This window comes from Amblyraja radiata, chromosome 6 (assembly GCF_010909765.2).
Source record: "Amblyraja radiata isolate CabotCenter1 chromosome 6, sAmbRad1.1.pri, whole genome shotgun sequence".
Lineage (NCBI taxonomy): Eukaryota > Metazoa > Chordata > Chondrichthyes > Rajiformes > Rajidae > Amblyraja > Amblyraja radiata.
In genome coordinates, this window is record NC_045961.1 from 74011621 (window position 1) to 74025946 (window position 14326).

Below are 14326 nucleotides of genomic sequence, written 5' to 3' on the forward strand. Positions count from 1 at the left end.
ATGTTTAATTCCCATAAATTAATCTAGAAATATCCACTCAATATAATTTAAATTATTATTTTTTTGCACAATACATGGGACTAAAACTGATTTTTAGTATAAAAATATTGACTATGGATAGACAATAACACAAAATATAGATGATTTAGATGTTCTTATGACATGATTATCCAAAAAAAAAGAGCATTTAAATCATCTTGCGAGTGGGTTTTTCTGGAACGCGATCGGTTGGGACATTGCATTTGCGGTGAATTTGAACCCCATATCGGCAGGAAAAACACTGCCGGTTCGTATGGGGTCCAAATCACATTTTCGCATCGTAAAATTTGATTAAAGGCATCCCGAGAAACAAGTTTATATGTACAATATACAACTTGCATTTCGTTTTGTCCCGTTCATGCGATCTGTCACGTTGAGGGCGTTAGAAGTCGCTTTTTATTTTAATGTAATTATTAAATTGTCTTGTGATTAAATTAAAAAATCGGGAATGGAAGTCCGATCGATTGTTCTTCAGCAGCTGGCAGCTCGAGGAAGTCCGCCTCCGATAAGCAGGAGAAAACGGCATTTTAATCCCGACCCACCCCCCCCCCCCCCCCCCCCAAAGACCCAACTTCTCTTTTTGACTACAATTACAATACCTCTCATCATCATACTTGTTTGTCGTCGTCACAGGAACATGTCAGTCATAAATTTTGACCAGCTGGTCTTGAAATGACTCGCACATGTCAATGCGGACTTGCCCAATAATGTCTGCCCCCAATCTACTCTGCCCCATCTTGTGCCTAATTCTGTTTTAATTCTCCCAGTTCAGCTCTTTACACAGAGCTTCAGCCTTATCCTTTTCTATATCTTGCTTAAAATTAACAGATTAATTTATTTTGTCAAATCATCTCTCAGTACATTCTCCTACCCTTGTGGCACATTGACCAACTTGCCTCATTCCAATCCTCTTAATTTCACATTTTAAGGTTCTTTTACTGTCTGTTCAAGGTTTATGAAATAACTAGACTAAGTGGGACCCGTTGGGTCCCAGCTTCACACGGGAGGGCTGGTCCCCCAACGCAATATTCCACCTCTCCACCAATTCCAATATTGGTGGTCAGTGGGGGGGGGGAGGGGCTTTCAGGAGCACTAGTATGGGTGTTGTTCGCTGAAGGGACTGGTTTCCAAAGGGCTAGTATGGACATTGTGGGACGAATGGATTCTTGGGCTGGCGGCTCCGTCACTCGAGCCTGTTGTGCTGGCAGCTCGCTCACTCACGGCTGGTGGGCTCGCAATTGACTCACGGCTATTCCTTGAAATTCCATTTCAAGCAAGGTGCAAGGGCACCAAATTCAAGTGCAGTTTCATAGCATTTCAAGCAGGGTGCAAGGCCACTAAAGACAGCGAGTCATGACCTCTCCCTCCCTCATCATGCAGAGACTGAGCCACGCCCACACTTCCAGGTTTTATAGTCCCTCCCCCCTGCCTCCAGAAGCGGCTTGGCCTTCATGGCGTGATTGACAGGAGAGAGAATCTCACCATTTTTTAAACACTAATAACTTTTTTATTTTTCATCGATGGAAAAAATCCTCAGCACCTGATGAGCGGAGGGGGACTCTGAGTAAGATGGACAAAAATCACCGCAGTACGTGGTAGCGTTTTTACTAAAATCAATATAACGCGCAAGCAGTAAGTGGTCAAGATTAGACTTTTAATTATACAGAAGGCAAGGCAGCTCTAATTAGGCAAGGCAGCTCACTTTAGCACTTTCAAAACTAAAGGCAAGGCAGATCGCTTTAGCACTTTCAAAACCAAAGGCAAGGCAGCTTGCTTTAGCACTTTCAAAACCAAAGGCAAGGCAGCTTGCTTTAGCACTTTCAAAACCAAAGGCAACGCTGCTTGCTTTAGCACTTTCAAAACCAAAGGCAACGCAGCTTGCTTTAGCACTTTCAAAACCAAAGGCAACGCTGCTTGCTTTAGCACTTTCAAAACCAAAGGCAACACAGTTTGCTTTTGCACTTTCAAAACCACATTAAGTGCACTGACAGGTCAGTAAAATCACTCAGTTTAGTAGGCATGTGTTCAGTGTTATTCACAGCTCAGACTGAGAATTGCGACCTCTCCCTCCCCCATCTTACAGAGAACTGAGGCACCTCCACAATTCCGGGTTTTATAGTCCCTCCGGAAGGGACGTGGCCTGCAGGAGAGAGAATCTCAACATTTTTTAAACACTAATAACACTTATATTTCATCGATGGGAAAAATCCTCGTCCTGTGCAGCGGAGGGGGACTCTTGACTAAGATGGCCAAAAATCACAGCCGCAAGTGGCAGTGTTTTTTCTAAAATCAATACAGGTGCACAACCTTTTATTCGAAGGTCCAAATAACGAAAACCTCCGAATAGCGGCCATTTTTTCGGTCCTTGAAGAAAGGTCCTTGAAAACGTTCACCGAGGGCGGCCCGCAGAGGTGACAGCGGAACCTCCGGTCGGTCCTCGAAGAAAGGGGAACTAAATCCCCATTCATAAAAGAGAAGATGAGGGTATATTGCGCGGGAGGGTTAATAATTGACAATATGCTGCTGCCTGCCCGCTGAGTTAAAAAGTTCCCACGGTAGACTCACGATACACAGTGCAGATTGTCGCTCCCTTCAGTTTCACCCCACCTACGCCCCTCTGCTTCCCAGCCATGTGTGTGACCCCTTCCCTCCCCTCTCCAGCTCCCCGCCCATTGCACCGGCGCGGGGGCTTTGCACTCCAGGTCACTCTCAACCCCGTAATTCGGGTGGGAGAAGTCGCCGCTGCAGGTGCCCCGCAAAGCAGTCTCCCATCGGGGACCCGCGAGCTCCCGGTGTCACCATCCACCGGAGTCGGGTCGCAGCAGCTCGCCCCCGCAGCTCTCCACGCTCCGAAGCTGGCTAGCTCCACGGAGGTAGGTCCGTAGGTCCACAGCTCCCACCGCCGCCCACCGACCCCCAGGCCCACTGCAAGCACGGAGATCCCAGAGACCCACAGCCAGCAGCAACTCCAGCCCAGCCCCGCTCCAACTCCAGAGGAACACGTAGGGGCAGAAGCTGATGGTGTGCAAGGTACGTCTTGTTCTTGGGGTGGCGGATGAGGGGGCGCAGCTCGGGCTGTGGGCGAACTGCCACTTGTCGCCGTAGCGGCCCATCGGGGAGCGGATTCCTCTGGAGTTGGAGGGGGAGGGGGGTATTGTGCTGTTTGATCGCCCCCTGCTATCCCAGGGACAGGGAGACACAGCGGCTTTTTAGACTGGTGGGCAATCACTTCCAAAGTTCTGCCCACACAGTCAGTACACCTCTCCTACACTGCATTTCATACAAACATTTATTCTGCAAGAAAAAACGACATTGAAGACTCAAACTCGCGATCGGGTAACTGCCAGGATCAAGGCGCAAACTCGCGACCTTGCGTATATGAGCCGAGCACTCTACCACTGAGCCAGCCATTAAAATCTACGCAAAAAAATTTCCATTCCGAAGACCGACAAATTCTGAATTACGAAAAGTGTCTGGTCCTAAGGCTTTCGGATAAAAGGTTGTGCACCTGTATACAGAACAACAGGAAGTGGTCAAGATCAGACTTTTAGTAATGTAGATTATTTTTAACATGTCCTTACTGCTTTTCACAATCAGCCATTGCCCAGAGTTGTTTTTTCATCTAATATAATTTTGCCATATTTCTATTGATTTCGCTCTTTGCATGTAAATTCCTAACTCTCCTATTTTTCTCTATGCAAACTCTACAAACTGGTTTGATAGGCATGAGTTGACCTTGAATTTACATGGCCATACTAGTTGTAATCTTATGATCACCATTAATCACTTTCATCTTCACCCTTCAATCACATTTCAATTCTTTTTGTTTGCCTGGAAAAAAATCAGGTACAGCTGCACATTCAAAATCCCAGCTGTCCATTTTTCGATGCATTGTATTCCACAGCATATCTAAAGCTTTTGAATTATTCAGTGACATACTCAACTCCATTTTTAATGGCCTAATCCGTATTACTAGCAATGCTTTTGTATGCTTTAGGTTTTCTCCCAGTGCCCCTTATCTCGGCCTCATTGTTTGATTGATATGGACTTGAAAAGATATGGTGGATACTGATAGCTATTTACTACCAGAACATCTTGGAATACAAAGATGGCTCCATCTTTGTATCTTTCCCAGAAACTATCTTAAACCTGTCACTTTTTCTCCCACACTCTTAAAGATCTTGTGACTGTAATTATTAAACATTGAGACCATATGGAAAAAAATATTGTTAATGTCTCTCCTGCTCCAGCTTTGCGCCAGAGTCTTCTCCCATGTTTTGCATGAAGCTCATCTTGTCCAATTCGCAACTTCTTATTCTCTTCATGGTTTTCTTATTCCGTTGCTGACAACCCATTTTCCCTCTTTGGTTCTCACGTTAATTTACCAGTAGTTCTCACCCCGAGTGCACTGCTTGCCTCATTGCTCCTTTTAAATTCATCATCATCCTTCTTAATAATCCATCTGTCTGCTAAGATGTTCCATTTTACAAATGACATTCTATGACTTTGACAAGTTAACAAATCTTTAATCTAATTCACTAATTCAATATGAGCAATTATGTTTTCATTCCTTGTATTCAAACCAGGATATTGGTTTAAGCTGAACTAAGATAACTACCTTGCTTGAATTATGTGTTTTCATGTCCTCATCTTTTCTGATAGTTTTTGTAGTCTTTGTCCATAGTTTTTTTTTTCTAAGTGCACTTAACACTAAATATGAATTTGCAAATTAATAATGGTTGTTTTATGTTCATAACCTAAAATTGTTTCCAGTTTAATGCAATATAGGTGGGAGTAAGCCTATCCTGCACGACCATTTTATGATCGTGGCTTATCTGATTTCAATTGGACTTGCTGCTGTTTTTCCCCCAACAGTTCGTTATTATCATTTAGTTGAAAGATCTTAACTTTGAGAGGAAACTCTGTTTCAGTCTTAAGCAATTTACACCTTCTCCCCAAGGCATTGCCCCTGGATTTTAGACTTTCCTACCAGGTGAAATATATTCATAGCATCCATTTTTTCCAGCATAGCCAGGATCCGCTGTTTCAATAGGGCCTCATTTTTCAAAATCAACAAGCAATCTCAGAGGAACTAAAGAGGGAAATGGACAGCCAACGTTTTAGGATGGGGTCAGATGATGGAACTTTACTTGAAACTGACTATCTTCAGATTTCAGCATCTGCAGTCTGTTGTGCCTCCTCATTCTATATGTGTCTATTTACAATATTGGAGAGATTTTGAGGAACAAGATTAGTATTCAGTTTTTTACACCAATACACTGTTCTTAACAAAAATCTACCCATCATGAGAAACCTTATAAATAACAGATATAAATTAGATAACTTCAATACCGAAAGTCAAAAACTTTTTTCATGACTGACAAATCTTCATTGTTTTACCACCAATTTGGACACCAAAAATGTGACTTTAAAACTCGGCCACATTTAGTCATGAATATTTAATTCAGAAATAAACTTCATATGGCCCCTCATGCATTTATGTTTTGATAATGATCTAGGGAAATATCTTAGGTAGACAAAAATGCTGGAGAAACTATGCGGGTGAGGCAGCATCTATGGAGCGAAGGAAATAGGCGACGTTTCGGGTCAAGACCCTTCTTCAGGCTCAAATATCTTCATCAATACCAGGAGAAAAATACAGTAACAAAGATAATACAGTACAGTAAAGATCCCGTAACGGTCGTTGTGCTCGGTGTCCATTGTCACAACGACTGTTATCGGGGTCGGTGCCTCCTTAATTTAAATCACGGCGGCTCCAAACCTCTAATGCTTTTCAAAAACCCTACGAGGTATCCTATGGTGGTCGCAATTTTTGGGCGAGTTAATTATTTTTTCTTATTTTCCAATTTAATATATCAAAAACATTGTGGTGTCAAAAACGCAACGACCGCATACGATATATTTTCCGTTTTTTTAAAAACAATAAAAACAAATTTTGGACATAAATTGGTCATTAAAACTACTAAACTGAGCCATCTTCAATTTGGCAACACACTGATGTGTAACACGCATTGTGGTGTCCACTCAGATGGATGCAGTATTCTACTACATAATCAGGTGAATTAAGAGGAAAAGGTGTTTGCAATTTTATTGTTCCATGTGGTATTCATAAACATAGAAAGGAATAAGAAATACGTGCCCTTACTGTGCCAACCAGGTCACTGGTGGACACCACGCGACAACCGTTACACAAAATATATTTGTGTATTCTGCTGCCATTTTTGGAAACTTTCCATCAATATGCTATCTTTTCTTATATTTTTTGTTGATACCATGTTAGCCATGAACCCATAGTGCTTAGTGCTTGTCAACTTTTAAAGGAATTTGAGATTTGACCCCTTTGTCACATTTTTGAGTGTAGTATTGTAAAAAGACACATATGTAGAGTCCACTTTTTTATTTGCTTCATCTTTCCTCGTGGTACAGTCCCTCGTCATCGTTCAATCCAGTGAACATGGCAGGAATTGGGATAGTTTATTTTTTTCCAGTGACAAACTTCATTAGCCAAAGAATCTCATACATTGTTTAGAGAAAAGATCACAAAATAGTACAACATACAAACATTTCGAAATGCAGTCTCTGCACCTTTCAAAACGAATGCTATTGACTTTGTACCACAGTTGTGCAAAGCGTTCTTGCTTATCTAAAACTAATGAGAACTGCTGTGATTTGGAACAAGGGAAATGTGCAGATGATTAAGAAAAAAAAAAGTTTTATGCCACGCAAATCAATAATGACTTCATGACAGGTGTATTCACTTTGATTGTTCTCCTGAATGTAAGTATAGATATCACAAAATGGCGATGTGAAATGATTAGACATTACCTGTATTTTTCTAACTGTGCTAATACTGAACATAGCATGGATGTTATCACTGGTGTTAACACAAACATGTCAGCATCAAAGCAGAATTACAATGTAGTCTCATCCTGTAAAAGTGTGATGTGAATGATGGGGGCGCTAGTTGATGGGGCAGGGGAGTATTGGATTGTGTCGCCTATCAGAATGTTAAAATCAATAATTTTCTGTTGCAGAAATAAAAAAGCTTTGGGTAAGAAAAAACTTAAAAGAAAGCAGAAGACTAAGTCCAAAGTGAAAACGCGATCAAAGGCAAGTACATCTATTTGAGACATGATTGAAAAGAACAAATTAAAATTATGGCAACCAGAGTGATTTGTGGTTCGTAGTAATTAAATGAAATACCCTTTAGGTGACTTGGATCAGCACGTTGGATTGCCCTCTGAACCCTTAATATATTTTAATACCTTTTACCAAAGCTTTTATTACCATGTGTAATACTTGTTTTTATTTCTTCCTACCATGTTTCTTTGCAAGTATTCGTTAAAGATAAAATTTCAAGGTGTTCTGTGCATCTACTTGATTGGCATTCTACCAATTCTTTAAAACTCATTCTTCAGTATATTTGTTCAGTCCAGTGTCTTGTTGCTAATTATAGCTAACAGACATATCATTAACTTCAACTCTTATTAAATGATGGTTTAACAGTGGCTCATTACATTAATAATTACTATCAGGGACCATTTAAAAATGCAACAAGGATTTTTGAGAGGTCATGCTCGTGCCTTGAAATTATAAGATGATTTTGTAATTAGATCAATGAACTACACACTTTGCATTGTAACTGAATAGCATCACTGAAGATGACAATGATGATATCGATAATTTTGGAATGGAACATATTAGTTTGTTCCTTTGAATCCAATGTTTTAATTTATTACCCATTAGTTTCTGAATTAGTACAGTTGGGGTGAAACTCTTATGTAATTCTGAGGCTTCCCATTCTGAGATTAACTTTCTAACCTTTTATCAGTGGATAAGTATGAATAAACAATCCACTTTACGTATGTAGGAAAGAACTGCAGATGCTGGTTTAAATCGAAGGTTGACACAGAATGCTGGAGTAACTCAGCGGGACAAGCAGCGTCTCTGGAAAGAAGGAATGGGTGATGTTTCGGGTCGAGACCCTTCTTCAGACTGATGTCGGGAGTGGGCGGTACAGAGATAAAATGTAGTCGGAGACAGTAAGACTGGTGGGAGAACTGGAGAGGGGGAGGGGATGGAGAGAGAGATGGAAAGCAAGGGCGACTTGAAGTTAGAGAAGTCAATGTTCATATCGCTGGGTGTAAGCTACCCAAGCAAAATATGAGGTGCTGTTCCACTAATTTGTACTGGGACTCACTCTGACAATGGAGGAGGCCCAGGACAAAGGTCAGATTGGGAATGGGAGGTGGAGTTAAAGTGCTGAGCAACCGGGAGATCAGGTAGGTTTAAGTGGACTGAGCGGAAGTTTTCAGCGAAACGATTGCTGAGGTTTGGTCTACAGTGCTCAATAGTAGAGTTACTGATATCATAATCATACTTGTTCAAAGCAACAGTGACACTTCTGAAAAGGTATTTGGTGGTAGAGATGTCAGAAGTGAATTCCTGCATACAATCGTTAAGGTTTGAAGACTAGCTTCGTAGATGGAGTTAGATTAGCCTAGGCATGATATTTTTCCAAGGTCGTGAATTTAATTTCTGAGGTGAAGGCATTGAGGAATGGAGTCCACGTGGTCTTTTCCCTGGGGACGGTTGTCCAAAAAATAATTTTACTCAATATTTTCATTTTTCTAACTAATCTGTTGTGCTACTTTTGTTAAATGGATTTTAGTGCAATCAGTTTCTTATTGAACTGGCCATTGTTTGTAAGTTTTATAAGTGAATGTATGCAGGAAGTTCAACCGAGAGCATTTTTCAATATAAAAAGTCCTCCCTCATCCTATATTTTGTGAGAAAAATTGCATTTCTAATAGGGAGCATTGTTGCCTATCAAGAGTAATTACATTATTTTAATGCCCAAAATGTTTAAGGATATGTTTTACAACACTGTTGGCTAATAAATCTAGAAAGCATGAGTGGACGAGCATGACCTCAAAAATTTTTGTTGCATTTTTAAATAGTCCTAAACAGTATTTATTAATGTAATGTGCCATTGCTAAACCATCATTTAGCAAGAGTTGAAGAGAATGCTATGTGTGTTACCTGTAATCAAACATTGGTTCCTCCTTGCGTATTGAAATCTGGTGGTTGTGAATAATATTCTAGTTTTAATTGTAACAGCAATTATTAATTTTTTGATATACGTTTGAACCACCAGATTCTATTGAGTCTCTCTGACCAAAGTGTTCTGCTATGTTTTTTAGGTCTCGTTTCTTTCTCCTCGGTTTACTTCCTTTCACTCCCTCTTCCTTTGGCAACCTGCCCCCTACCTTTCTGCTCTTTTTTGTCCCCCCATTCAAATCAAAATCTCGTGGAACATAACTGCATAATTGAATTTATTTGAAGGACTCGACTCACAAAACTGCAGAATTATTTCCCATCTGTTAAGTTAATAAAACAAGTGCATGGTAATAGGATATTTAATTTGCACAATTTAGACTAAGCAGTGATCTTTTGGTATTTACTGCTTGACTTGGGTTTATTGGATTGCCATATTGAGCTACCAGCATGTCTCAATTTAAGTGCCTTTAATGTTTGGGATCCTAAACAAATGTCGAACTTGCAAATTGAAGGTGCTGTGTTCTGCCGACAACCTGTTCTGCTGTACTCTGATGCTGGACACCTTATGGAATATAGTGGTAGAGTTGGACCTAGCTGAGGTTACACACTGGAACCGCACACTGGAATCTGCTTTCTGATACTAAGTTGGGTTGGATCAGAGAATCAGTGAGCCCATTCATTGGAATGGGAACTGTTTGGTTGTACATCCATTGACTGAAATAAATTGCATTTTTTCCAATGTGTTTATTTTTTTTGGGGTCCATTTTAACTTTTACATTATTTTTAATGGTCATTAATATTTAAAAACACAGATTTTGACAAATGGCAATGCTGGAACTAAGGCAGAGCCAGCTATCAAAACTATCAGCTATCAAGGCTTCCCAGGGGATTTTGTGGGCTTTGGTTTAATGCTGTTTAGGGTCTCACTACACAGATCTTGGATAGTCTGGCACAGTGACATTGATTTTTCCAGATCCAAAGGAAATGAATGGGGATGTGTGGCAAACAACATTTTAGAAAATTCTGGCCTTTTCGTTCATTATCAAATTTTTAATTTTAATCCTGTTAACCCAAAGTATTTTAACTACTTTTTAGGAATTCTTTTTTATCACATTGTTCATTTAAGTGACTAGTGTGTTTAAATTATCCAAATATTTGCATTGCTTCAGTTTATCTAAATATTAATGATCTTGTCTACTTTTCTTTTGATTGTGATCAAGATTTTGTGTCTGAGCCTCATTCCTTCTGGTTCCTGTATTAAAAATGTCCTGATTTATCTGTTCCTTTTTAAAATTATTTTGCATCTTTACCAATACAATTTGCAAAAAAAATTGCTTCAAACGTTCCAGCAAAGTTTGTCTGTGTCATCATGTACAGGCAGATGAGATTAGTTTATCTTGCTGTCATTTTCAGAATCGACATTGTGGGCCGAATGGCCTGTGCCCGTGCTGTACTGTTATGTTATGTCTTTCTTATACTGACCATCCTGTTATCATGAATACAACATGAATAAAATCATCTTGTTTTATGAAAAAATAAAAAATAAATGATATAACTTTGCATAACCAGAGAAATCAATGATAATATTATCAGAGTCTCTTGTAAAATTTGTTTTAATACTGTGCTGGTTGTCAACAAATCTGGTTAAAGCAAGGTTATTACTCGTGGCACAGCAGTTTTGAAGACATTGATAAATTGATAGAGCCCAGAACTTTTTTGATAGATCTTATTTCACACTGTATCTTATCAGTTCATGCTGATTGAGGATTTGAGCTGCAGTGTAATTCAAAATCTTTGGTTTCTTTCTTCAGACAGAAAATTTGGAAAATGCTTCACCAATTCCTGATATCAAAATCCATAGCAACCCTTCAGCCTTCAATGTTTACTGTAATGTGCGTCAATGTGTTCTGGAATGGCAACGGAAAGAAGCCTCCCTGGCCTTGGCCTCAAAGAATTCAGTCCAAAGTGGAGAGTCAGACAGTGATGAGGAAGAAGAATTAAGGGATCCGCCAATTAAATTACCCAAGGTAACGTTTGTTTACTCAGTTTTTAAATCAACACATTTATGTGAAGTAATTCATTCTTGTCATGTCTTCCTTGGCCTTCTCATATTGTGGCACAGAAACACAAACTTGTAAATTGCTGCCATTAAAAAAATGTAGATACTCAATTGTATATTTTGGAATCATGGGTATTTGTGTGATAACTTGGCACAAGCTTTGTCCTATTGCTCCTGGACAAAGCTGCATATTATCTATTTGTTGGTTACCATTCACTTCTTAGTCTTGTCCTGAAGCTTTCCGAATGTTGTATCTGCAGAGGTGACATCTATTGCCTTTATTGCAAAATTAAGTGGTGGCGATAAACATTCTAGTCAGTTCCATCGGAGGTCCAGGATATTGTTTGAAGGACAACATTTTCAGCTTTGACAAAGACAATAAATAGTCAATTAAGATATTTTTTCCCATGCCATTTTGTCTGAGATTTCAGAAGAATAGTTCTGAATGTGCAAGTAATGTATTCTCCCTGTCCTGCAACAAATGATCCTCCGACATTTTTACCACCTCCAACAGGATCCCACCACTTGCCATATCTTCCCATCTCCTCCACTTTCGGCTTTCCGCAGAGACCACTCCCTCCATAACTCCCAGGTCAATTCGTCCCTTCCCACACAAACCACCCCGTCCCCTGGTACTTTCCCTTGCAACCGCAGGAAATGCTACACTTGTCGCTTTACCTCCCCTCTCAACTCCATCCAAGGACCCAAGCAGTCTTTCCAGGTGAGGCAGAGGTTCACCTGCACCTCCTCCAACCTCATCTATTGCATCCGCTGCTCTAGGTGTCACCTGCTCTACATCGGTGAAACCAAGCTCAGGCTTGGCGATCGCTACGCCCAACACCTCCGCATAGTTCGCATTAACCAACCCGATGTCCCGGTGGCTCAACACTTCAACTCCCCCTCCCATTCCGTATCCGACCTTCCTATCCTGGGCCTCCTCCATGGCCAGAGTGAGTCCCACCGCAAATTGGAACAGCAGCACCTCATATTTTGCTTGAGTAGTTTACACCCCAGTGGTATGAACACTGAACATTTCACGTAGTCCTTGCTTTCTCCCTCCATCCCATCCCCTTCCTATCTCTCCCACAGCCCACTGTCTTCACCTCTTCCTTTCTTCTTCCCACCTCCCCCCACCCCCACATCAGTCTGAAGAAGGGTCACAGCCCGAAACGTCACCTATTCCTTTGCTCCATAGATGCTGCCTCACCTGCTGAGTTTCTCCAGCATTTTTGTCCAGCTCCCTGTCCTTTATTGTGTGAGAAGTTAAATCCTGTAGTAAAATAATCTCTATATGTGTCTTTTTGGAGAGATTTTGAGGAACAAGATTATTATTCCGGTTTTTACACCAATACACTGTTCTTAACAAAAATCTACCCATCATGTGAAACCTTATAAATAACAGATATAAATTAGATAACGTCAAGACCGAAAGTCAAAAACTTTGTTCATGACGGACAAATCTTCATTGTTTTACCACCAAATTGGACACCAAAAATATGACATTAAAAACTCTGCCACAGTTAGTCATGAATATTTAATTCATAAATAAACTTCATATGGCACCTCATACATATACGTTTTGCTAATGATCAAGGGAAATATCTTCATCAATACCAGGATAAAAAATACAGTAACATAAAGATAATACAGTGCAGTAAAGATCCCGTAACGCTTGATGTCCATTGTCACAACGACCATTATCGGGGTCGGTACCGCTGTAAGTTAAATCACGGAGGCTCCGAACCTCTAATGCTTTTCAAAAACCCAACGAGGTATCCTATGGAGGTAGCGATTTTTGGGCGAGTTAAATTTTTTTCTTACTTTCCATTTTAATGTATCAAAAACATAATGTATCAAAAACGCAACGATCGCTTACGATATATTTTCCGAAATTTTTAAAATCAATTTTAAAAAAATGTTGGACTTAAATTGGTCATTAAAACTAAGAAACTGAGCCAATCTTCAATTTGGCAACACACTGCCTCTTATTCACCTTTTGTACGGATAATGTAATGTTCATTTGCTGGGACGCCAAACCTTATAGTGCCCACCGCAACGTACGTTTGTGTGTATGATATGTAACGTGCGTTGCGGTGTCCACTCAGATGGATGCAGTATTCTGCTACATGATCAGATGAATAAAGTGGAAAAAGTGTTTGCAATTTTATTGTTCCATGTGGTATTCATAAACATAGAAAGGAATAAGAAATACGTCTACTTACTGTGCCAACCAGGTCACTGGTGGACACCATGCGACAACCGTTACACAAAATGTATTTGTGTATACTGATGCCATTTTCAGAAACTTGCTATCGATATGCAATCTTTTGAATTTTTTGTTGATATTATGTTAGTCATGATCCCAATAAAGTGATTGTCAACTTTTTTGAAGGAATTTGAAATTTGACCCCCTTTGTCACATTTTTGTGTGCAGTATTGTAAAAAGACACATACTTATTTCCCTTGTCTCTTTTCAGTAAGATCATTTAAGTATGTAAGAAGGAAGGGACAGTAGATGAATTATTTTCTAAAACAATATTTTACTTCAATTAGTAAATTCTACATGCAGTGTATATGTGCGAGCATTAATGACATATTCATCTTTATTATTTGGCTTCACTTAAGATTATATTTGCTGGTCCTTTTTGTTTTAAATTTCCAAGATGTCAGTTATGAAGGTTTGGAAAAAATTGTACTATTTCATTATGTTCGTAAATGGTAACATATCAAAACTGAATGGGGAATATATTAACGATAACTTGCATTTAGTAAGGTGGTTTAGTATAAGACTCAAAAATTACTGCAGTAATCCTGTAACGGTTTCAATGCTGATGAGCAGACTCTGCTATTTGCCTTAATAAATAAATGCAGCTGTTATTCAATCATTTGTTTACAAGCTGTGTGTTGTTTTAACAGATCATAGGAATTGGGCTTTGTGGTGTTTTTGAGCTTATAAAAGAGACTAGATTCTCTCATCCTGCACTGTGTCTGAGAAGTTTACATGCTCTACTTGACATGCTTCAGGGGCAACAGCCCGAAGGTCTCCAGTCAGAGCCACCTGATGTTTTAGGTAAGAATAATAGCTGAAACTTTGGATGAAGGAGGTTTGAAAATTACCATTGTTTAATGAATGTAACATGTATTACA

At 39.8% G+C, this 14326-nt stretch overlaps 1 protein-coding gene across 21 annotated transcripts in view; it reads left to right on the forward strand.

Moving 5' to 3' along the window:
- Positions 1 to 14326, forward strand: part of mycbp2 (MYC binding protein 2) — a 221781-nt gene that overhangs the window by 17235 nt on the left and 190220 nt on the right. For 15 of the 21 annotated variants that reach the window (XM_033022959.1, XM_033022965.1, XM_033022976.1 and 12 more), the window contains exons 2-4: positions 7095 to 7174; positions 10936 to 11147; positions 14096 to 14249. In XM_033022959.1, the coding sequence (XP_032878850.1) occupies positions 7095 to 7174; positions 10936 to 11147; positions 14096 to 14249 (446 nt within the window). Of the gene's footprint in view, positions 1 to 7094; positions 7175 to 10931; positions 11148 to 14095; positions 14250 to 14326 lie in introns of all 21 variants that reach the window. The other 6 variants (XM_033022978.1, XM_033022960.1, XM_033022968.1 and 3 more) reach the window with 1 other exon arrangement.